Source organism: Diorhabda sublineata, chromosome 3 (assembly GCF_026230105.1).
Source record: "Diorhabda sublineata isolate icDioSubl1.1 chromosome 3, icDioSubl1.1, whole genome shotgun sequence".
Classification (NCBI taxonomy): domain Eukaryota; kingdom Metazoa; phylum Arthropoda; class Insecta; order Coleoptera; family Chrysomelidae; genus Diorhabda; species Diorhabda sublineata.
This window is the reverse complement of record NC_079476.1, coordinates 15,821,820-15,848,540: the sequence shown is the minus strand read 5'-3', so window position 1 is coordinate 15,848,540 and position 26,721 is coordinate 15,821,820. Positions and strand designations below refer to the sequence as shown.

Below are 26,721 nucleotides of genomic sequence, written 5' to 3'. Positions count from 1 at the left end.
TGAAAGATGACTAGTTTCAGATTCATATGCAACGATCCACGACTTTTTTTGAGCGATTGTCAAATTATGCGGTACCCCACGTGATCAAATATTTTTGATAGCCTCATTTTCATACAATATCCAATGTATGCGAGTGAAACCAATTCCTAAGTATACTTCAATCTCATGGTTTGTCACATTACGATCTTGCAATATCAGATTACGCACAGTATCGATGTTTCCTGGGACAACAACCGATTTTGTACGATTTTCACAAAATTCATCCTGATGGTTTAATCCAAGGGCAGATCCATGGTCAATAGTATTAAGGCGAGTCCTCCCTCAGAGACATGGCATTTTAAGCCTTTTACCCACAAAATATTAAACACAAAAAAGTTAATTACGTTGTTTTTGACATTATAATGACGAATTTTACGCAATTTTTACTTTAAAACTGAATTCCTCATAGACTTTGAATCATATATCACAGCGTTAGTCAGTATACTGTATATTCTTGTTTTGTCTAGGGTAGTTCTCCATTACAGTTGAATAACGCGAAATAACGGATAATGCGAAGAGTTTTGATTGAGTTTATTTTGACTTGTTAAATAATCATAATAACGTTTATCAATTCTAACTAAAAAATTACAATTTATTAAAAATTAAACTATACTAATATGCACATACAAAAATGGATATTAATCAGGGTTTAGGAAGGACATGATCCCCACTGGATCCGCGCTTGGTTTAATCCAAATCGAAAGTCATATAAAATCATCGCTTGAAAATGTTCACCATCTATTTCCATTTTTTTAACCAAGATGAATTTGCCAAGATTTCAGAGATATAATGTCATCTTTCATTAAGTTGAGCAAAAATATTTCTTTCATCATATCAAAGATCCAATTATTTTAATAAAATATATGTTTATGTTGACCCTCACTGTTTGATAATATCGTGAACCTCTTGTTCCATATATCGGGCCAAGAATCTTGGATACAATTTTTGATGGGAAACTTAAGATTATTGTCTGACTAAACTAGAAATGCTAGATGTTGTTTGGCCTGACGATCTTCAGATTTGTCACCAGAGTTTATCAATTTTGTGGTGTAGTTAGGGATCGGTTACCGTTTATCATTTGGAAATAACTTCACAAAAGTTTTCTTACCCGCGACAATCAAATCAGCTGTCATTATGTCAGTATGGAAAAGGGGAGCATCTGCAGATACTTCACACTTGAATTTTCCTGCTGTATCCCTCTCAACATTTTCCAAAGTAACTCTCGTTGAATTTGATTTAGCCATCTGCAACAAGAAAAATATATGAGCTAAGAAGAACAAGCGCAATTACCAAAATTCTTTATTCAAAATATGTTTGAAATCGTTAACTGTCTATTTTTCAAGTAATACACAGAAAAATGAGATGGCGTAATATTTATAGAAATATTCACTTCATATAAGATAAAGATGAAAACAAAGTCATCACCAATCATTCCTATCGTATTCAAGGGCACCTGAAAATTCAAAATTCTTTTTCTAATAATTCTTTATCTGTGTCTTCTTCGGGACTATTTTATTGTTCTCTATCCATTCGAAACTCTTACATGTTTTTTCCATTGAATTGTTATTCTTTAGCTCACTGTAATAGTTATTTACAAGTTCATTGTCATTTGGTCCTTACAAAAATGGAAATAGTATTTTTCGGCTCTATTTGTAGGAATTTTTTGGTCCAGCAACTGATCTATTGACACTAATGCAGTTCTTCAGTGAACTTATACATTTATATGAGCTAATTACTCTCTTTTTATGTTATATCACACAATTGCACTCAGATTTCCACCATAATAGTGATTTGTTTAACTCATAACATTTTAGTTGACAGGTTAAGCTCCTAGAGCTGAGAGTTCTATATATTTCTTTTCATTCTTGTGATTCATTTTAACTCGAACTGACCATTACCAACAACATTTTTATTCATTTTAATAACAAATCCTAATTATCGGCTTGAAAATAGGATCCTTCTGAGCCAATATATGTATGCTTATGCTTGAGCTAATTTTCCATACACTTGTTGCAAGCCCATAACATATTCAGAAACAGGAACCCTTCTCCTAAAATGAAGAAGAAGCGGTGGTAGCAATGGTGGAAAGAGACAACGATATAATTGACATTACGTAAACTCCCGTTGAATTCGTTGTGAGCTTTGCTTACTGTATTGTTTTTAGCGAATTTTTATTTAATTGAACATGTATATATTGCTAGAATCAATTCTTTGAAGAACTAATTCCAAGACTCTCCATTTAATTCTACATCTGTAGGTATGAAGAGATTATCAACTTGGAAGCTTTTGAAATTCTATATCAATTGAAACGCCGTGAGACGGGAAGACTACAATGCTATTGTTACTATTTGTTAGTGGTAAATAGTGTTAAAAATTTTGTACGATTTGTGAATACCTGTATAAAATTCGAAATTGCGCCCAAGAAATGCCTAATTATACCTGTAACTGTGTATTAACTAATAGTCATTTCCAGAAAATCGATGAAAAGCATGTTAATTCATTAACACAGTAGTTTGTTTATGAATTTTTTTGAATATATTGAAATGGAGTGGAGATCTTTCCAACCTTTTTCATCTATTCACTAACGTTAATATCTGTTCAAGGACATTTTTATATATAGTATATATTTCATGGAGTGGCAATTGCGCTTAAAACACTTCTAAAATTGGTATGCTTCGTTAAGAGAAAAATGAAGAATGATCCATCTCTCAGTAGGACACCTTGGTTAAAACTGAAAACAGAAGATGTAACCGGTGGAAACAAAATGGCAGTACGGAATAACTTATGTAACTAAGTCAGAGCATAAACATCTGAAATAATGATACTATATTGTCCTATGTTCTTAAACTTCAGATTAAAGTTAGCTCATACTACTAGGATTACATATCATAGTGCATGTAGTATTATCTATACTTGTTATTCTCAAAGTGTTCCAGGTGGACCAGGGGAAATTCGACGAGGGTCTACCTTAGTCATAACAAAAAATGGTCCACAAGCGTAAGCGAAAGGTCCATGAAAATCCATTTTGTTTCGATAGTGAAGAACGGAAATGTTTGCTTGACTTCTCCTACCAATATAATCAGATAATATTTTAAGAAGCTACGCGACTGTTACTTCTAAAAACTTTCATATTCCATATTCGGTACAATGAGTCAAGACTTGCCGTTGCCGCGCCGGTAGCCGCGTCATCAGTAACGCTCATTTAGACTTAATTAATACGACGAAGTGAATCGATTAGTGATTGCCAGTGTAGAAAAAGTGAGAACCCACCTTCCTTTTTGATACATGCATATAGTTTCATTTCATATATTATCTATTTTACTATTTATTTTAATCGAAAAAGGAAATTAGATGGAAAGAAATATTCAACCGCCATGCTAGATGCTATATATAAGTATAATTTACAAGGTCCGTTTTTGTTTCAACCTCGGATCGCTCCGTGCATTTGCCACGCGAGCAGAAGAAAGCGGGCATGCACAATAGATGATTGTGAAGCTCTCGCACTACACATTCCGCCATTATTGACATTCAGGCATCAGTCGGCGTTGTGCAAGAACCACGTAAACATGTCCGCCATTATTGATGCTACCGCCAAGTGTGAATTGCGAAGTGTGATTCGTAATAAAATTATTGTTCTATATGATTTTGTGTTTTACTTATAGCCTATCGGATGTTGAAACAACAGCCCTCGTATTATTTTACGTATGTAATGTGTCATCCTAATAAAATAGGTGAATATTTAACATATTTTCAAACATTGAGAGATAAATATGAAAAAAGACTAAGTATGCTTACTTCTAGGTATGAAAGCAACGATGATGGCTTGCGAGCATTTACAATATCACATTACTTGTCGCGAAATCTGGTAAACCGCAAACCTTTGGAGAGGAGTTATTTTACCTGTTGTTGAAAGATTTTTCGAAAACTGTTTAGCACAAATCTTCATTTGACATTTGATACTTCAGAGAAGAATGCCTTTGAGCAAAGACGTATTGATGAAACGAACTCTGATTTGGACAAACTCAGTCTTAGGCAAACTAATTAATTTCGTTAAGAGGACACTCATTTGATTGAATCTGAGAGACTGAATATTACGTCAATTTGGTAGACTACATAAATATGTACCTACTTATATGAAATCCTCATTATCCTGCAAAAAAACTCATTCATTCATTCACCCAGTATATCGATATTTTCATCGAAAGAGCTGTGCTTAATATTTTGATGTTAATCATATAAATAGAATATAAGCAAGTCCAACCTATCGAATATAAGTTAGTTGACAAAAATTTTGGTTTTATTTATATTGTTGTAAACGGATTAAGCTAAGGACACAATTTCAATACGTGGTAACATGTGTCAACCCGACACGTCAAATTGCGACATCAGATAAGCCGGACACATATCTCTGCTGTAAAACGTATGTGCCAGCTGACATTATGATGTTTTTAAACTGGTGTAGTAGTATCCTCGACCTTCACGTTCATACAACACGCATTCACAATCCTCCGGAGTTCATAATATAATGGAGCAACTACAAGAAGAGATGGATTGGTTGGATGAAGAAGAGGAAATGATTGCGGTTACTGCAGCATTGCTTGTGCTACAATATGAATCCAGGAAGTACTGGGTTTATCCAATAAACCAACGTAGGCATGCTCAGAACCTACCGGTAAAGGTAAAAAACTCGGCACAGGTAGTGAATATAACCTAGAACACTTTTTAGCCCTTCTGACGAAAATCTGATCAACGTAGATATTGAAAACACAGTGTTGTCGGTCTCTGACGACACATCACAATAACATTCATAGATCTGTTTTAAATACCGTGAAAGATATTTATATAACACGTACTAATGCGTGTTAACACGACACGTGTTGAAAATGTGTCCTTAGCTTTAGTCACGAGATGGTTGGAATACATCGACCATTTCTACTGTATAAATTATAAAAGTGTGTCAAATGAATCGGGACGAGGCTTGTAAGTATATATTATTATATTTTCTGCGTCGAATAACTTTTTCATAACATTGATATTCCACAAATCAACATTATTTTTTTCTCAAATCGTTTTTAGGGAAAAGAAAAACTTTGTGTGAGTTGTTTTTTCTGAATTGAATCCGCGGACCGATAGACATTTCACAAACAATCCTTTCTGGGTCTGCGAACTTCTATAAAAATACATAAGTGGTTATCTGAAAACCAGTCCTTTGTTTGTTTATTGAAGTAGCTACAAAAAGTTGTATGTTTGTGGGAAAGAAAGGTTCGTGAGGGTACTTGGATATTTTGGGAGATAAACGAAACGAGAATTTTGAGATAGGGAAAAATCATAATACGTTTTGCTTATAAGTTATAGATTGTTTTTTATGTTAATTTAATAGTAGACCGAGTTTTAAAACTGTTCTGTATAGTCAGTCACATTAAATATATTACCCTACCACTACACCAACACTCACAATTACACTGACTCGCGAGCGCTTCGAAAACCAAGTTATCATCTTGAGAGATTGGAGGTAAGCTAAAGCCTATTTTCATCTAAAGTTGCCCACCAATGAACCTTCTCCCGTGAAAAATTATTCCAGCAGGAAAACCCTTCGGCAAGAATCTTCACATTTATTCCTCAATTACCAAACTATAAAGTGGGCTTGTAAGAAATAAGTCTTTTGTCCCTATTTTAATTGTAAAATTTAATAGAAAATAGGTAAGTTCATAGGTTTAATTTTACCTTTAGTTTCTGAAGATGATAACTTGATTATCGAAACATTCGTGAGATATGTAGCTCCCATTTCAATGAACAGATATGAGAATTTTACAGATCCAACTACGTAAATTATGTTATTTAGTTATAAAAGGCTGCACAGTATTTTTATATGACATATGGGTTACTCCAAGAGAAACTAGTATCTTCTACATATGTCGTTCATACTCAGAAAAAACTAAAAAGGGCCTAGCACAGAACCTTCAGTTACTACACATTCTATTGGCTTGCAAGAGGACATCGTTGTTTCAACCCCTACAAGATGACTTCAGTTGATAAGGTATAAATTCAACATCGCGGAAGGTGTTCTCCTGAAACCCCGGTATTGCAATTTGTTAATTGAAATATTATGATTAACACAATCGAAAGCCTTAGAAAAATTACAAAAAGTTGTTGCAGTGGAGTAATTATTGTTGACCAGGCTGAAATAAACAATATTTAAGTGGGAAAAATAGCATCTTTGGCGCATTTGATATCTAAAAATACAAAATGATGAGTAATAAGTATTTTATATTTAAACAGAAATGATAAGAGCTTTTTTTTGACAAATCTGATCTTAGATAACGTGGGAAGGAATGCAATCAAACAAATAAAGAAGAATATTCCTAGACGTAAGGATGAAGTTACAAATTAAAACTAATGTCTCTATTATAGAAGCCGACAATCACATTTTCAATTTTCAGTAATCGAAAAAATCATTCGGTTAATCTCTGGAATGGGAATTAGACTAAAATCTAATGGTTACAAAACGTAAAGTTAGTTTTAAAATGTCATACAGCACCCAAGGCAAATCTCTCAATAGGTGAATTAGAGTTGAAATTTTATGCTCACATATTACTGCAATTCAATTTTACATAATTTACAAAAGTTTTGTAGGTCATTGTTTCTGAACTCTGAACCGCTATCGGCTGTTATTTTATACAGTAGACCGTGTGAGTTATGTGATTAAGTAGATTCACTGGTCGACAAAAAAGATTTTTTTGTAGTAACACAAGAATGAATAGAATATTGTGCTAATATGGACATATACAAATACGAAAATATGAAAAAAATTATTGAAACACGTAAGGTTTTTAAGTTACATTCATAGAACCATATTCATTGGTGAAATATTCAATATTTATTGAAAATATATTCATAGTTTACATCTAATAAGCATGCCTGAAATATAAAAACAATCACTTTAAATATCAATTAGCTCCACTTTTTTCTTTTATAATGGGTTGCACTTTCTCTTTTCAAAAACCAACAGTAATCACCCATCATGGCCAAATCCCACCGTCCTTAATACCGATTTTCCATTGTTCTAATATTTTTGTGGAACCTCTCACACTGCTCATCACTGACAGCTCCCAAATTTTCGGAAAAAATGGGAATATAGGAAATGAATTTTCATTCGACCACCAAGAGATTTGTAGGCGTCTACGAATTCATCAACTAACTGTTGGTACTTTGGATTCATATTGTTGTCCAAAAATCCTGTCACTACACTAACAAATGCCTTTCAAGTTCCAGTCTGGTGAGCTTTTTCGCAGAATTGTCATCGTTCAGTATTTTTTTTTATTTGTGGCCCAATAAAAATTCCCTCCTTTAATTTGACATCTCTCAACTGGGGAAATGTATTTGAATCCATCACCCTCTTTATCCATAGCCTTTAGTTTTTCATCAATCCAAGTTTAATCTGAAGGTGGGACAGAAGGACATTTTTGGGATCTACAAGGGGTATAAACTTAAGATTTTGAGATCCCGGTTGAAACTTCTTGCTTGCCATTTTTTTTACATAGTGTTGATCTACTGCCCGACTGTCCCATAGACAAAGAAAACAGCAATGTTTCGTAAGCCCTCCCTGAAGTCCCATTAAAATAATTGTTGTAGTTAATTTTGTCTAAGAGCAAGCGAATATTTTCATAAGTTTCTTCCATCTTCACAGAATGAACAACTGGTTTTGACCTAATGAATTTCTGAGATTATTAATCCCTCTATGTCCTTTCTTATATACGTGATAATGCTCCATTTTCTCTTTCTGTTTTTCAATAATCAAAACATCTTTCACAACATTTATACAATGAACGAATTTAATTACACGCAGCGTTTTCAAAATATTTCTATACATTTTTCTCTATAATAGCATAATTCATATAATTGGGTAGGGTCAATAACCTCTTTTACGAATTGAATTTTGTTTTGTTCTTAATAATTCACTCATATCTATCATTTTGTATTGTTTCATTTGCATTGACTATAATTTTTTTAGCATTTTCTTTTTTTTTGTTGAGTAAACAAAATTATGAATTTCATAAATAAATTTCTTATATATCTAATGATTTAAACAATAGTTTTTCTTTTCTAAAGTCCGAAAGTATATATGTATTTCACATAGTTGTTCTATTCTCTTTTAATTTATTATCTCATTTCATTTTTCATTAAAATATCTAAAACTCATTTTATTATTATTCTCATAATTTTTTTTCTCTTGTTTCGTAATTAATTTCAAATTTCTCATTTTCATTATTCATTTTACTTTTATCAATTATATTATTTTGAATCTGTATATTCAATATTTTGTATCTGATTTAGGTTCTATAATATAACATTCATCTCCTAATATGTCATTATCCATTTGTATTACATTATTTATATTCTCTTCTTCTTTTATATCATTATTTTTTCTGTCCATTTCATTTTCGTTAACTTCAATTTCATTATTATTCTCAATTATTTTTAATCCATCTGATCCTGTACGAGGTCTGGCTATTAAATAACGATATTGGTTACGAAAAAGGGTTTTCCATTGAAATTATTCTACATTCGAATGCTCCCCTCCAATATACTTTTTTTTCCCTCGCCACACACCTTTCCATACGTTTTTTCCATTGAAAGAAGCAGTGATGGGAGTCTTCTTGGGTGAGGGCCTTTAGGAGCTCTGCCGTTTTTTTCTTTACCGCTTCCAACGACTAAAATCGGGTCCCTTTCAAAGCAAATATTGTTTTAACCTTCCTAACCTTTCAAGGAAATCTGAGCAGTCCCGTTAACGCAAGAGCTTTTGGTCAGGAGTCAGATTTTTTGGCACTAACTTCGCACAGACTTTTGTCACGGGTAATTCCTCTTTGTAAAATTTTTGTAACCGTTTCTTTGTTCACAGCCTCAGCAATCATCCGGATGCTCATTCAAAGATCTGCTCGCACGATTTGGTTAAATTTCATCTCTGTTTCCGGTGCTAAAACAGTTACAGGGCCGCCTGGGCGCTGGTCATCTTCAGTGCTCCCTCCCTGACTAAAGCGCTTACACCACTCAAAAACACGCGCACGAGATAGATAATTCTCCTCATAGGCCTCTTGCAACAATTTATAGCACCCAGTCAGAGTTTTTTTCAATTTAACGAGAAATTAGAGATTGATACGTTGCTCCTGTTTTTCGAGACAGATGGTTTTCGCCACGAGAAAAAAAACACGTTCAAACCGCAACTGTTCAAATACGATTATAGTGACGGAAACGTGTTTTGAAACGTGCATAGACAAGATATATATACTGTAATTCTTAGTCTTCCTCTAACTTTTTTATCAAATAATTCCATTTTTAGTTCTCTTTTTGTATCACTATTCTCTTCTTTTCCCATCAGAATATCTTCTCCCGAGCTCTTTTCTTTTGCATTTCATTAATCTTCTGCATACAGCACCCGAGGCTTTCATGATAGTGATATTTATGTTCTCATCAGTAATTCTATTCTCATGGCAAGAATTATTTATAATTGTTCAGTTTTATTATTGCTAAAGGCGTGTTGTTTTGTTTTTCTAAACTATAATTTATTTTTGTTTTGGTACTTTATTGTATTTCAATGCTTCATCTACGTATTATGATTTTATGAAATCGATTGATCGGAAGATTCCCACACTTCACTTGTGTTTCAGGTTTATTTAGAAAAATATATTGAAAACATGAGTCTGCAAAGTTATTATTTGTGCGATTGAACATGATATTCTTCACAAAATCAAAGTTATTTTAAACTCTTTCTAATATTAGAATCAAATAAGAGTTCGACATTATATATGAATAAGAAGTTTGAAAAGCTAAAAATATGCACAAGGCTGTTGACTGAAGCCGATGCAAATTACCTGGTGTTTGTGAGTCAAAACTTCGAAATTGCTTCACATCAAAAGCACCTCTTTTAAATGTAAAAGTAATCTCAATATTTGTCGATGTCGTTGAATGTTATCGTGATTCATTATTCGGATCGCAATGTTTACTTTGCGTTTGAAGTTTAAAAACATTGCGAAGCTGGTTTGATTGGTGATGCTTCCAAAGGGTATTAAAAAATTCATAAACATCTTATAAAAAAGGAATTTATGAGATACCCCTGTAATTATATCTGATAAGTTCTTATGTTATTATGAATTAACTGAAGCAATAATATTTCAATGAACTACATGGGAAATAAACTTCTATATGCAATTAACTAGTACTAACCGAAATCACAACGAAAATAGATCCGGCTGAGCTCCAATGAAACAATGAGTTTAAGAAAGAACGTAACTACAGCCTAAGAAATGCCTAAATGTCTTGGATAGGATAAAACAACCAAAGAAATGTTGGAATAGCGTCATTATCGAAAATGTGACAAGAGCGATCTGACAAACTATCTACTACTAACTCTCACTAACATAATTTATAAGCTAAAAGAGTAGCTGTCTAGCATCAAAGAACAAGCCGTGTTCATAAATGTACTTATGACCATGGAAGAGCGAGCCAATGAATATAACATACTACTCGACATTGTGTTCATTGATTTTGAAGCGGCGTTTGATAGTGTTAAATACTGGGCGATATTACGAGAGTTGCTATTCAAGTTGTGAGATATGATAGCATTCATGTGAATATGTCAAATCTGACATTTCCATAATAAAATTTGTCATTTTCGATGTTGAACGTACTTAGAACTTAACTTCATACAAGTGCTTTTTGAGCTACATACAGATACTTGAATCATTCATCTTGGTAAAAAAGCGGTTTAAATCACGAACATTTTCGTTCGATGATTTTATTTGATATTGACATACCGATGCATACTTGGGCATTAGTTCCACTCGCATGTATAACTGTCAAAAAGATTTGTTCGCGTTGGATACCGCATAATTCAAATACAATAATAGTTGTTGACGCTTGAAGGACTTCAAAGCAAAGGTCACCTGTTTATTCGAAATAACTGGACATGTCGCCACCATTTCATTAGAGCAGCCTAGAACGGTCAATTATGAATAATGCACCAGCATTTTTTTGCCAAAATTGTTCGAAAAAATTGGAGAAACCAATCGCAGAAGACGAATCATGCTCCACCACGACAATGCGAGGTCTCACACATCAGTCAAAACATCGAATTTATGGGTCATCCGCCGTGCGGTCTTAGCACACAATTATTTCTCCGTATTCCTACAAACCAAAATTACGAGGTCAACATGTCTTTATACCTGAAGAAGCGATGGATGCGTTCAAATCACATATTTTGTAGTAGTAGTAAGTCTTGTAGTTAATAGACTAAAGACACAAATGCCCAATAATGAACATATGTACAGATGCCAAAACAACAATTGAAATTTATGAAAGAACAAAACGAAAATATACAAAGAAATAGGTGTGTGATAGGGATTACATCATCACCTGAACTTCTCAATAAAGCCTTAAAAAGTGTATCTGGAAAGCAAAAGGTAAAGAGAGATAGAAATTTGTAGACAATACTAGGAACCTGATAAGAGAGAAGAGATGTGAGAACTTGTGAAAGAATGGACACTATAACCAAATGTATAGGTATCAATAAGAACTACAAAAAACTACGAATGTGGTAAGCAGAAGGCAAAACTCTCAGAAAAGAAAAAGAACAATGTGAATAATGGAAAAACATGGAACAATGGAACAACAAAAACAACAAAAAGTGAGACACGAGTTGGCATGGTTAGCATTGCATATGGATTTTAAATATGGTCACTCATAAAGTTATGGACACATTAAAAAACACACAAAGATCCTTGGAAAGATAATCATGAGGTATCAACCTGATAGAGAGAAAAAAGAAAGGTGAATGAGAAATAAAATAGTAGTGAGATATGCTAGAGAAGAGATGGACTTAGATGGAAATTCCCTGACGACAATATCTGACAAATGGAAGAAAAATAAAATATTTATAAATTGGAAATTGTGTGGATACAAAATAAGCAGAGAATATCGGCAAATGGATAAATACATCGGAGAAGATTGTAAAAATCTGGAAGGTCCTGTGTGTACAGTTGGAACAATGGGGGTAGTGAAAATTCTATACATGATTGTACTAAAATAGACATGGATATATGCCATCCCTACACGGCGATTATAAGGGTGACAAGGACACATCTCAAATCACCTCTAATAACTTTGCATCTTTATGGAGGTGGCTTCAACACTAAGTGATTGGTATTTCAGTTTGAACTAGTGTGTTAGAAGCATGACTTTCAGGGCTTCTCGCTCTTTCTTTGAATAGCCACCATATGGAATGGATTTTCAGCTTACATCACCCTTAACCAAAAAGGCGGAGTCTGCTAGACTCTCCCTCGCAATCATCCAGCTGTTTCACCCTTCGAAATTTTTCCTAAATTCTGTCGCTTCATGTATCTTCCTCATTTTAGTGACCTACAACCTGTCGATGCAGCAACATTGAGTTATTTGGCGTTTTTCGGATATTCACGTGTAGAAGTCTGACTACGCGTCAGTATTAACGTGATATTTTCACTGCATGAAATGGATGTTGTTCAGCTGAGTATATCAGATATACTGACACTAATTTTGAGGAAATTGTTAAGCCAGATTGAAATGCGTATAAGTGATCAACAATAGGACAGTGAAATGGGAGGCAGGGACAGTGAATTTGACACTAGTAATGATTCCAGTAATGACAAAGAAAATGGAGAAGATATCACTATTTCTATGGAAAAACCGTTTTCGTTTACCTGTCACTCGTTTTCTGATAGAAGATGAAACTAACCTTATGGGATACTTCAATGAGCTGATCTCAGGAAAAATTTTAGAGTTGATTGTTACATGGACCAATCACTAATTAGTTTCCTTGAGACAAAATAAGCGACCGAATAAGTCAGAAATAGCATAAGTGAATGTTGTTGAACTGCAAGCTTTCTTTGGGTTGCTTCTATATTCGTCAACTTAAAAATCTCACGATAAAGACATCAGTAGCATATTAGCCATGAACGGAACGGGGAGGCATATATTTAGAGCAATGATGTCAATGGACGCTCTTCAATTTTATTTAGATCGCTGCGTTTGACAATCTAGAAGACAGAGAAGAGAGAAAGAAGACGAATCCTGCCACCATTAATAGTTAGTTTTTAGAAACACTTATTTAAAATGCGAAATTCTATGTTTGAAGACAGATTTTAATTTGAAATGCACTCTGTCCATACCAGACAAATACCGCATGAAAATAATAACCCGTACAGATAAAATATCTGAATAATGCTTCTATTCATGCAAGAAGATATACAGATGGTGTAGGTCTAACCCAGATAAAATGAAAATTCGGCAAATCAACGCAATCAGTTATCAGATTAGCCAAACCTTCTTACAAATCTAATAGGAACATAACAGCAGACAATTGATTTTCATCAATCAAGTTAGCAGACCATCTGTTGAAAATTTAGTTGACCTTTGTAGGAACGATTCAAAAAATGAGAGAGAAATTCCTGCAGAAGTTTCATACAATAAAAACCGCGAGGTAGCTACAACAATTATTGGATTTACTGAAAATATGACACTGATATCGGATATCAGGAAGGTTATTTTTTGTCAAGATATCATGAAAATTGATTGCAGATTTCGGAAAACCCTACGTAGTTCATATCCTGGAATGAGACCAACTACTTTAGTTTTGTTGAAAAATTAGCTGGCAATTGGTAGACTAGTCACCAGACAGAGATTGGAAAAACCACAAATTCCTAGGGAAACAAAAAATATGATTACACATTCTTTGCAAATTTGGGAAGAGCCTTTCAAATCCTGGAAGTTTGCAAATATAGCATTTCAATTATCAAACTACAACAAACACTCAAAAAATAACACCTTGCAATAGGAGAGTGATGTAGATGAGGGTCTCATAGATTCCCATCACCATTAGTGTCCAAAATTGGGGTGTTAGTAGTTAGGGGTTTATTGCTGAAACCCATAGCCAGAGTTTTGCATAGGAGCATCACCGGGAATATCCTCGCAGCACTGGAAGTTAGCATCGAGTTTCAAACGCTCGGCCTTACTCAAAAACCTGCGTTTAATTTTGGTGTTTCCCATTTTCATTATGGAGTAGGTTCTTAATGGTAGAAAGCTGCTCAACTATGAAAGAAATTGTTGACTACACAAAATATCCAAAAGATATTGCTTCTTTGAGGCGTCAAGCTGTTGGATATTTACCAAAAAAGTTCAGGGTACTAACGGCATAACAAGTAACTACATTTTTATGCGAGGCTTCAGATAAACAATATTTACTGGCAAAAGTTTGGAATCTTTGGCACATATCGGAGATATATGGTAGTTTTGCGGTATAGAGAAAAACATATGTCAAGTAGTCTTTCCATTACCAATGAGGGATGTAAGTTCGAGTCCTATGCACTTCACTGTAAATATGCAGATCTACGGCCTGAAAATATGAACAGTAGAATATTATTTGTGGCATACCGAAGTTGTTGGTATCACGCGAAATATGTGGGATGCCATACCATCAGCGCTATTCCGAAACTTATTGCAAAATACCTGAAACTGAAAAATTCTGTTGGTGAAAAACGGCGCTGATTTGCTCACTCTAAAAAGACATACAGGATGGTGTTCTTCCAACACATAGAAGAATACATACAAAGGAAAATTGAAGTATCACAAAAATTACTTAACCCTTCTCACTTGCAAAACATACGCTCTGCGACATACCATTAGGAAATTCAAAGCATCTGCGAACCATCTGCTATGCTATGATATTTTCAGATTAGTATAATAAAAATAATATTGCCATTACTCAATTATTTGCCAGCACGACATCACACTGTCTGACGCGTGTTTCTATAACTATGATATCATCTTCAGAGATTCAATGTAAACTTCTTCTATATTCAGTTTCTGAAGCTGTTAGTATACTGGCAGTGTAAAGAGTGTGTTCATCATGCCAGGATCATCGAACTATTTTTTATTAAGTAAGGTATATTTCTATGTGCTATTTGATATGATGAACATTATAATTTCCTATAGGCAGACAATAGTTTATTGAACGGAATTGTAATTAAATTTTAATCGAATAGATAATTATTTATACAATTCCAACGTTCAATCCAATTTATTGAAACCCATGCGGCTAGTATATATTACTTTTCTGCGAAACAGCTTGCGAATGGCTGGTTCTAGTATCAGTTATTTGCAGAAACGCTGTAAATTGAAATTAATTACACGATATATCAATTACAGCTCGCCGATAATAATGTCATGGTTATGAAATTTATAATAGCTGACCACTTCTCCATAGCAAATGTTGTTGTTTGTATCATGGTTACGTTATGGGGATGCGAAGAACGCCAATCGTAACTTATTTTATAGCTTAATTCGGTAGCAGTGTTGATATAATATTTAGTTCGCGCTTATACGCATTCTCGCAACACATAACTATTTATCCTATGGATGCTGATCAATAATAATGGAACACATCAAATAAATTATCAACTACACGAGTTTAAATTATGATATCCCGGTTGATTGTTCACAAAAACGAGCAACTTATTTTGCTATAAAGTGTTTGTGATTGTTATTATAATTATACTAATTTTCAAATATTTTCTATAATATTCGATCATTCTTGATACATTGTAAAAAACTGCCCTAGAGGGTAATTTTATACTTTTGCGATCTCCTCGTTTTTTGGCTCTAGAAAATCGGAAAATCATCTAATTTCGATGAATGTTTTATAAAAATCTTCGTTTTTACGGCGGATTTACGAAAAAAATTTTGGGGATAAAAAAATGAAAATGGGTTATAATGGCTTTAAATGTTCATGAAAATGTACTCATTCATGTATATTTGTTGATAACTTTTTTCCAAATAATCAAATGAAGTTATTATATATTTTTTCATAATCTACACAAAAAACGAAAAAATTTAAAGAAAGAAAAATGATGATTTATCTTGTTTTCACAATTAAAAATAATAAAAATTTTTCTCAAAATTGACCTTTTCTCACATATAGTCGTTTGGTTTGTACCTTTTTTATTGAGTAATCATCTGTCTACTACATATATATATATATATATATATATATATATATATATATATATATATATATATATATATATATATATATATATATATATATATATATATATATATTTTATATATATAAAAGAAAGTTGTGTTAGTTATACTATTTATAACTCAAGAACGGCTATACCGATATGGCTGAAAATTGGTGAGGAGGTAACTTAGAGCCAGGAGACGCACATAGGATACTTTTTATTCTGTTCGACAGCGCTTTTTATTCTGTTCGACAGCGTTCCAGGAGACGGACATAGGATACTTTTTATTCCGATCGACAGCGTTCCCGTGTGACTTGACATAAAAAGTCAGTCACTATAAAACGTGGTATAATAAAAAAGAATCAGATTTGGAATAACAAAACGCAAATGACAGCTATGTAATGGAAGTATTGATGACAACTTGATTTTTGTGAGAAATCAATATTAAATCTATTTCTATTGAATAAGAATATTCGTATTAAATAAATAACAATCATAATGCAATGATGGAGCCATTGCCTATTTAAATAAAAAGTGGAGTGAACTATAACAGGTGGTAAAACAAAAATGCATCAGACTTGGAATAACAAACCGCGCATCTCAAACAGCTAACATTTTGTCTGAATTAATGAATAGTTGAAATTTTGAGTTTCGAAATAAATATTTAGGTGAATTGAAATTAAGTGAAGTTTAATTGCTAATGCGGCGACCAAGACGATCGAATCTTTTCCGACAAAGCCGTAATGCAAGAAGGATATGAAACACTGCAAATGAAAGGACTGAAGAAGAACAAGAAATTGCACGTGAACAGCGCTGCATTAGTATGGCTCGACTTCGTGCTTCTCAATTACAAGAGCAAAGTGAGACAGCCCGTGAAACGACTAGGTTGACAATGCAAAATCGTCGAGCGAACAACAGAGGTCCACAAATAGATAATTTGCGACGCAGAACAAGAGATTCAAGTGCTGATCTGAATCGAGCAGAGTTTCGATACGATTGCAGCAATGATTATAGCCTGCATCCTAGCGTTTGCATGGGCAAATGGACGTTGTTTGCGAGTATTGTGGTGCATTAAAGTTTTCCGGAGAAACGCCAGGATTATGTTGCCTTAGTGGTAAAGTGAAATTGCCATTGTTGACTCCGCCACCTGAGCCATTGTATTCAATGCTTTGTGGCAAATCACCAAAATCACGCCACTTTCTTGCAAACACTCAAAAATACAATGGTTGTTTCCAAATGACATCATTTGGGGTAGATATTATCGAAGAACGAGGATTTAATCCGACATTTAAGGTATTTATTTTTGTACTTACATAGAATATAGTAATATAATACTGACTGTTTTTTATTTTGTACATAGAAGGACAGATTCACCATCGAATTGGAACATTACTACCTCTCGAAGATGCACAGCATAAATTTTTACAAATATATTTCATGGGCAACATGGAAGAACAACTTGATCGACGTCGAGAGATCAATGCAGGAATAAAGCGAGCAATTCTTCAATACTTGCAGCAACTGCTTCATGAACATCATGCGTTGGTCAGGTTGTTTAAGAGTGCTAACATCCCAACACAAATTCGTCTGAAAGTGGGATGCTAGCATCCTAGTATAATGGTAGCTTAAAAGTTAACTTAAAAAAATTGAAAATTTTCACTATTAAAAAAACGGTATCTTGCTAAAGTTGACTACTAGAGATAAAAACGAAATAACAACCTTTTTTTTTCCAAAATGTTCGTTTTTTGTGTAGATTAACATAAAAATATATGAACTGCGTTTGAAGCTTTATAAAAAAGTTATGAACGATTATATGCGAATAAGTGCGTTTATGATCACATTTAAAGTCTAAATGAAATCTACAGGTAAGATATTTCCTGTATTTTTTTTCATAAATTCGCTGTGATAACGAAGATTTTAGAAAAAATTCATCGAAATCATATGATTTGTCGATTTTCCAGAGCCAAAAAACGAGGGGACCGTGAAAGTATAAATTACCCGCAAGAGATGTATCTAGAAAAATCTCGACGATGTTGTATTTTGAACGTAAAAAGAGTATAGGTTGTAAACAATAGCATTAATTGTGAACATCAACATCAATTTTTATATAAAAAGGATTTTTGCGAAATACCATTTAATGTGTTATGTTAATCACTGAAATTACTTTATTCTTTCAATTGTGATTTTTAAGTGGATGAAGTTTTTTTAAGAATTATATAATTCGATATGGACTCGAAACCAGTACAGAGGGACATCACTCATCCCGACTCGAGTCTGACTTAACTCGCAACGCGAGTTGGAAAGAGGAATATATTACAATGCCACCCCTTCCAATCGCAACCACTGCGTTAGCAATCCAGACTACTGCGCATCATATCTCGCTCACGTCGGTAGGCCGGACAGTGACAGACACAGACTACTGCGTGTCACAGCTCGCGCTCTTCGTTAGCGGCAGTTGCATCTGTTGCCGTCTTGTTATTTTTAGTAATTACGTACGTGCAGACGATAACTTTGGTTTAGTTTAATTTGTATTCGATTCGTGTTGTTTCATTATAAGAATTATTCTAAATTCAAATGTTCCCACACCTTTCTATACATTATTTCCATTGATCGAAGCAGTGCTGCAAGTCTTCATTGGTGAGGGCCTTTAGGAGCTATGCCGTTTTTTGCTTTGCCGCTTCCATGGACTCAAATCGGGTCCCTTTCAAAGCAGATCTTTTTCTAAGCTTTCAAGGATATCTGAGCAAACCCTTTGACTCAAGAATTTTTGGTCAGGAGTCAGATTTTTTAGCACCAACTTCACACAGACTTTTGTCATGTTTACACATGGAAAGTTGGGAAAGTGACTACTTGATTGTTCATAATAGTGCAAAGCTGCAATGTTTTGTGTATATGCAAGTTGTTTAGGTACCTAAGGATTATAATGTGGAAAGACATCACAGAACATTGTATGAAAATAAGTATGCTAATTATACAGATGAAAGACGACGTGCTTTGGTTGCAGATTTGAAAAAAAGCTCAAACAACAAACTGGTATGTTTAGCAAAATAATTCATTCAAACGCGTGCCTCTTATGCCGTGTCTCTTATGTTGTCCAGGGCAAAAAAACCGTTAATTGATGGCAGGTTGATTTAAAAATGTGCCATTGAAATGGCAAAAGCTTTCGAGGATTCTAAAATAGCAGAAAAGTTTGAATCATTACCACTTTCTCATCAAGCACGTCAATAACAAGCAAGTCAATATCTTTTTCTATGATGACGTCAGTTACGAAAGAGTTGTAGAGAATTTTGTACTCTACAACTTGTATAATTAATAAAAATTTCATTTGAGCAATAGGAACCGAGATATTCGCAAAAAACCGATGATGACCTTTGGCCTTAAGACGCGGACACGATAGCAATGATGACTTTTGAGACAATATTTATCAAGAGAAAATAAAGTTTTATGCCAATTTTCAGCTTATTATCGTTCATTCCGAGGCTGACCCTTTTTTTTACCTAATATGACTGGGCTATTAGTTCATTCCATAATTGTTGAGTTGTAATTTTGTGAATGTGATGAATAAAGTATTTTTGCAACAGTTTTACAGTGTTAAAATATACAAACATCAGCAATCAGTTGATTTATACAAGTCTAAAAAAATTTGCGGTCAATTTATTCAAGTTTATCAAGTTCGAGATACGAAATAAAGATAGTTCGCGCTCTTTGTGAAGCTAACGAAGTAAATTTTGACTGCGCATTTCCTACCTAGATAGCAATGTAACAAAAATTTTCGGTAGCACAGACCGGAACAAGATAATACAAGTCAAAGTGTGAGAAAATTATGATTCGAAAAAAATCTATTACCTTTAGACGATAGACCGTGGTTCAAAAGTCCATTTAATGAACAAGAATAGTTTAATGCTAATTTATGTGAGCTGATGATTTGTGTAAATATATCTCTGATAACACTACAGAGCTTTAATTTCATTATCTTTTTGGAAAAGTAATCAAAGAACAGTATTTCCTACAAAGGAACATCAATGAAATTCTAACGGAAGTCAAGAAGAATGTCGAAAATTGAACTTCTTAGTATTCTCTACATATGGTATCAAATGTCGCTCCATAAAAATTAGAGTCATATGGCTTGGGGATGGTCATGGATGCAACAGAGAAGCCGAAGATGTAGATGTGAATTATTTTATACAAATGTAATAATTGGTATCATTAAGCGAGTAATTGTTAAAAATCCTTTTCGGATTCAGTTCTAGTTTACTGAATGTATTATTACCTCCCGAACCAGTGTTGACTTGGTTGGAAGTGGTAATATTTTATACTGAGTATTGCGTAAAACTTGAGAAATTGCTTCTAGAAATCAATACCGTACTGCTATCGCAAAGGCACCATATGATGTGAGAATAGCTGCATTGGCAAATAAGTTAGCCTTTATTAAAACGCATCACAGTTTTGTTGTGAAAAGTATAAACTATTTTCAGAAACACAAAAGATAAAAAATGTTTTATCCTTCAAAAGAAACCGAGGATTGAAAACCCTTGAAAAAAATCGAAACTTATGAATGGAAACTCTGAAATTGCTGTAGGTATAGAAATATCAAGTTTAAGTCACTTTAAATATGCTTCAACTACCTTTAAAAAATTGCAATGTTAGAGTAACTTGTATACCCCACAATTTAATCCCATACGTACATATTACATATGGGTTTTAAAATTATTTTATGGAGGAGCAGCTTATTTTCAATCCTTAATCCTGAGTTTCTGCCAATTAACGAGTACATTTCTCTGAATCTATGACCCAGTTGTATCGTTTTTGTGAAGTTATGTATTCTCCTATTTGGATATTTTGTCTCATTCTCTTATTTTCAATCAATGTTATTTAGTGTCACTGGTGGGCATGTGTCTTCGCGTAAAGTACGTTGGGCTTGAATTTGTTCCATTTGCTTTTTCAGATCTGAACTTTATTCAAGCTTTCGATACGGTTTGAGAATTTGAATCTCTTGCAAGATTTACTGAATCAACAGCAAATGTCGCTATATCCGTTTTTCTGACATTTGACAAAGAAATATCTATTCTCCAAATATGATTTTCTACCATTCTTGAACTATGAGACACCTCATTTTGTTTGTAAATTACAAGCAGATGAGATACAACTACTGTATGAAGATCTTACATAACTACGTAAAAAATTCTGCAGGTATATAGATAATTCAACATTTTATTTGTTTTCTGTTTTATCTACTCTACCATATTTTATAAGAACTTGACAAAGTCAGAAATATTATAATGTATAATAAGAAAAAACATTATAATAGAACTCCAGTTATAAGAGCAAGTGATAGTACATCAAACATTACCGGAGAGGAATAGAAATACAATCTGACACATTTCAACACAGTCAATTACCGACTCAAATCAATATAATATGCTGAATATCTAACGCTAGTAAAACAATGATTTTAGTTATTGTTTAGCTATACAAATTTATACGCAATTATCAAACATTTCATATTCGCTACATAAATACGTAAATATTTTGATTAATTTTGTGTTAACATGAATTTATGACAGCGGTTCTTGGAACTCAATTTGAATAGCAGCGGCATGGAAAAACATAGGAGCTATAAAAAGTGAAAAAATTATATTTCGTGAACACTTGATCAGCATTTATTTTATTATAAATAGGAATTGTTGTAAATACCTTCCAATTAATTTTGTTCATTAAATGAATTTTGTGAAATTAGTCAAAGTTAAATCTATTACTTAGAGTTTCGATAAAGTGACAGCAAACGTCCACGGCAACGCAAACGGAAAGCCTAGTTTATTAATTAGCCTTCACAGTTCATTTTTGAATAAAATGTATATACATATCAAATAGTTGATTTTATTCAGTCAAAAAAAAATAAAACATCATATTTGTCTAAGTTAATATATGTCCGTTACTCAAATACCCGGTTACCCACCCGGTTCGTTAAATATCAATGTAAAAATTTGATATTTTCATAGAAATAGAATAAATGGTGGGATTAGACGACATCCATTTCAGGGAATATGTTGAGATAGAGGTGCCTGAATATTTCAAAATTCAAATCAATATTATGTTTGCGGATTCACTCACAAATATCCAAAAAAAAAACAAATCAAAGTGAATGAAATAATGACAGAAGATCAATTTACAACCAGCCATTTACGTGAATAGTATTTTCAAATCATATTTTATATCTAATATCATGAATTACTGAAATTCTATTTACGCAAATAATTATGTTACCGATCTCTAAACCTAACACGAAATTCAATGTTCGTTCAAAAAGAGATTTCCTATTGATAGGAGAGTGATGGTTTCGAGTCTCATTTATTTTATCCTTCCGTTGACCCGCACTGACCCATCCCTATTAACCTTCCGCTCTCAGAGATACTACCTATTCTAAATCCAATCTTACATCTTGTGGCGTTATGTTACGGAATGTGAACATATAAGTTGTTCGGATCCAGTTTCTGTGGTTTGATTCATGAGGACGAGGATATTGAATTCTTCTTAAATTGAATCCAATAAAAATAATTTTCTGCATATAACTGTTATTGAGGTGATAATTCTGTTGACTATTGGGAACATATTCAGAATATTTGTTTTTTCATCCAATATTTAGTATAAAACGAGATATAACCCATGAATTTCAATTATAAACCATTTATTATTTAATATTATGAATCCAAAACGTTAAGATAATCAAATGATGATACTCTGTGATTCAGGAGATTTAGAACTAGTCAATTTCATAAGCATAAACCGTCAATTTACGAAATGAAGTGAAGGTACTGCTGCTGCTTGTTGTTGGTATAGAAATTCCATTCTGTCAGTGAAGCATTTATCGATTTAACCCTTAGTTACTGTTGCAGATTCCCATATTTTATTTTTCAATATACTTTTGCTTCCAAATACGACAACAATGAAGTATGTGATTATTGATGGATCTTATTAGAGTATTCATCAGGTCATCTGGCAGCGTCAGAAATGATACTGTTACTGTTACTGATAACAGAAATACAGGATTTTTGATTACTTCTCTCACAAAGATCCTTTCAGTTTTATCATGAATTCATCTCATTTTTGATGTAGTCTATCCTAATTCGATATCCTTAACTTACTTATAATTTTTTATCTGTTTCCTATACCTAAACGTCATAATTTCGGATGGTCCCTTTTCCATTGAATGTTACATAATCGGGATTTTGAAAAAAAATTATTAATTTGTTTTATGTATTTTAAAACTTTAATATCAATAATATTGATATTTCATACGAAAACTTCGAGAAAACTTTTTTTAAATTAATTATAAACAATAAACAATTGATGGAATTTAAAAATAAATCATGTGACTATGAACGTGCCATGATTGAGCACTATAGTTGTCATAATGTTAAAGTTATTTCATAAGAGTACAGTGTTTACGGCTATTATACGTGACTTAACAATAATAGTTACAGCTTGAAAACAATTATTTAGTTAACCCTTAAATACTAACACACCTCCAACGTATCACAGATGGTATCGAGAGGTTGAGTCTAAAATATCTACCTACTCCCACGTTTCCAAACCTCGGTCGATCATGTAATTTCAGTATACATCGGTACAGATGAAGGGCTGGTAGCATACTTTGTGAAATTGTATCGTTCTTTAGATATTTGAATTCTAAGTGTCGGTGTCGTCTGCCAGACGGGATTATAGTGTTAACGGTAGTTTTTGCCTATATTTGTGAACAATGGATGAAGGACCCAGTGGCTCAAAATATGGTGACACAAATTATGAGGACGTCCTTCTAAAGTAATGTGAAGAGGTTGGCAGTGATAATAGCGACATGGATTTAGAGTATGATGAGAATTTTGCTATTGACAGTGATCCTGATACAGAATCCCAGTGTGAAGGTTATAAATATTTCTGAATATTACGAATTTTATTTAGATTTGTTTTGTTACAGGTGATAAGGACATGGTTTCTCAAGATCCTGAGAACAAAAGAAGTGATAGTGAAGAAAATGTAGAGGACGAAAATGAACCTGCACAAAAGTCAAATTATTATTATGAAAAAAACAGGGTCAAATGGTCCAAAGAACCCGCAACTTCCAATCGAGGGCGACGACCAGAATACAATACACAGTTACCTGGTTCACGTGAGGAAGCGAAAAATATTGGAGATCCAATTAATCCTTTCAAAGTTTGGAAGCTCGTATTTTGTGACGATATGTGTGAAATGGTTATAAAATGGACGAATATAAGAATAGGAAGAGAAAGAGCTAAATTTAAAAAACAAAATTCAGCAACGCTTAGGGATCTTGACATGAATGAATTTTATGCTTTTATGAGATTTTTTGGAATTTATATCGGTGTTCAAATCTAATGATGAAAACCTAAACACAATATTTGCCACTATATGTACTGGTAGCGAGATTATAAGATGCATTATGTCAAAAGAAAGATGTGATTTTTTATTGACGTGTTTGAGGTTTGACAACCCTGAAACCAGGGATATCAGAAAATCAGTAAACCCGTCTGCTCCAGTGTCAGAGAGTATTGATATTTCTATCAAAAACTATCAGACTTCATGTACCATAGGCAAATCAGCCTGCATTGATGAAATGCTTGTGAAGTTTAGAGGTCGGTGCAGTTTTAAGATGTATATCCCAAAAAAACCCATGAAATATGGTATAAAGATGCTGGACTGATGCCAGAATTAATTATCTTCCAAATGCTTACATTTATACAGGTAGGAACTCGGATGGAATCGGACTATCAGATGATGAACAGAAATTCAATAAACCTACACAGGCCGTATTACGACTTTCAAAACCATTTTATGGTACAATTAGATCAGTGACTTTTGACAATTGGTTCACTTCGATTGAGTTGTTTCAAGCCATGAGACAAAGGGGCTTAACATTCATTAATACTGTGAAGAAGAAAAAAAAAGGAAATACCGGCAGTTTTCCTACCAACAAGAAAGCGAGGAACGATCCTATACGGGTATACAAAAGATATTACTTTGCTTTTATACACCATAAAAATCAATAAGGCTGTTCTTTTACTATCATCTTTCCACCACCATGCCAGTACAGACCTATTAGCCAATAAGCCCGACATCATTGCTGATTACAACTGCACTAAAGGTGGTGTCGACACGTCAGATGAGAAGTATAGTAAGTTTAGCGGTAGTCGTCGAACTCAACGGTGGCCTATGGCAACATAATGGTACAAAACAAGAACGATAACTTTTGAGGTTTGACATTTTCAATATATATTTGAGTATTTAACAATGAGTACCAAATTAAATAGATCAAAATACTGTACTTATTATCTCCGTATACTTACTGCATTGAGTAAAAACTAACATTATAACGTCACACTCGCTCGGGTCTATTCGGGAACTGTCGGCGTGTCTTCGGTACTAGATTCAGAAATGAAATATTGCAAAAAAAATTTGTTATGAAACTTATATATTATGATATTTCTATTTAATACAAAAAAACATAATTTTCAAAAGCCCAAATGGTCCGGCGTATTCAGATTTATTGGAAAATAGTATTATACCTGAGCTGGCTCGGATATTTCCAAATCCAAGAAAGTATTTTCAATTACATCTAAAAAAAACTTCATCAGAAACAACAGATAATAACAATATACCAAACGGCAATATTTGGCTACAACAAGATAGTGCCCCACCTCACTATAAATGTGTCATGAGGCAATACCTGAATGAGTTTTATCGAATGGCCCCCGCGATCAACCGACATGAATCCTGTAGACTATTTCCTGTGATGTCACTTAAAAATATCGTTTATAAAAACAAACCTGTCAATATTAAGGATCACCATACACATGATTTCTTCAGATATTCAATATAAACGACTGATTATGCAGGTTAGATTCTTTAAATGTGATCTTCATTTATTGGTCGGCAGTGTATCTCATTTTGGGTGAAACCAAAATATTGTCACATTCTGTATTTGCCAAGAATCAGAATCACTGTGATTGGAATTTCAACAGAGCTTTCGCTATAAGCAAAATTTTTTACAAAGAGAGATTGTTTACACGTAAATAAAGCAATTACCAATTTAAAGGTCAAAAATCTTGTGGCGGTAATTTCGTATCAAACAGTTCGGCTAGGCATGTGCACAACAAAAAAAACTCTTATCTTACAGCAACTGAAGCGTTCATTCAAGGTTAAATTATCTATCTTTTATTTATAGATCTTATTTATGAAATTGAACAATAAATCTTGAGAAAAACCCTCTTTTGGAAAGCTACATCTTACACGAAAAATTCCCTCAAACCGTAGTTTATAAAAGAACAACAACAAAATCAATATTGCCTTTCTCTCGGATTTGGATAGTTATCAACGAACTGATTCTAATCGAGATAAATTGGAAATACTACAAAACCAGCATTTACTTTATTTCGTCTTACAGTTTTCGTTCATAGCCTTGTTTATTTTCTTCAAAATCCGTTTCATGCTATATAAATAATAGTTGCTACATTTACCCGAATTTACTCAAATTACCGTTGTTTTTTAAAGTTCGATTACTACGGTTTTTTTATGATGATAATTTTGTTAATGTTTCTGATTATTTCAAATTATGCTAAGA

General features: G+C 33.3%; 1 protein-coding gene across 1 annotated transcript in view; it reads right to left on the bottom strand.

Moving 5' to 3' along the window:
- The window catches only part of LOC130441447 (uncharacterized), a 189,432-nt gene that overhangs the window by 90,424 nt on the left and 72,287 nt on the right, over positions 1-26,721 (bottom strand). The window contains exon 3 of the mRNA XM_056775140.1: positions 1,148-1,283. Within this exon, the coding sequence (XP_056631118.1) occupies positions 1,148-1,283 (136 nt within the window). The remainder of the gene's footprint in view (positions 1-1,147; positions 1,284-26,721) is intronic.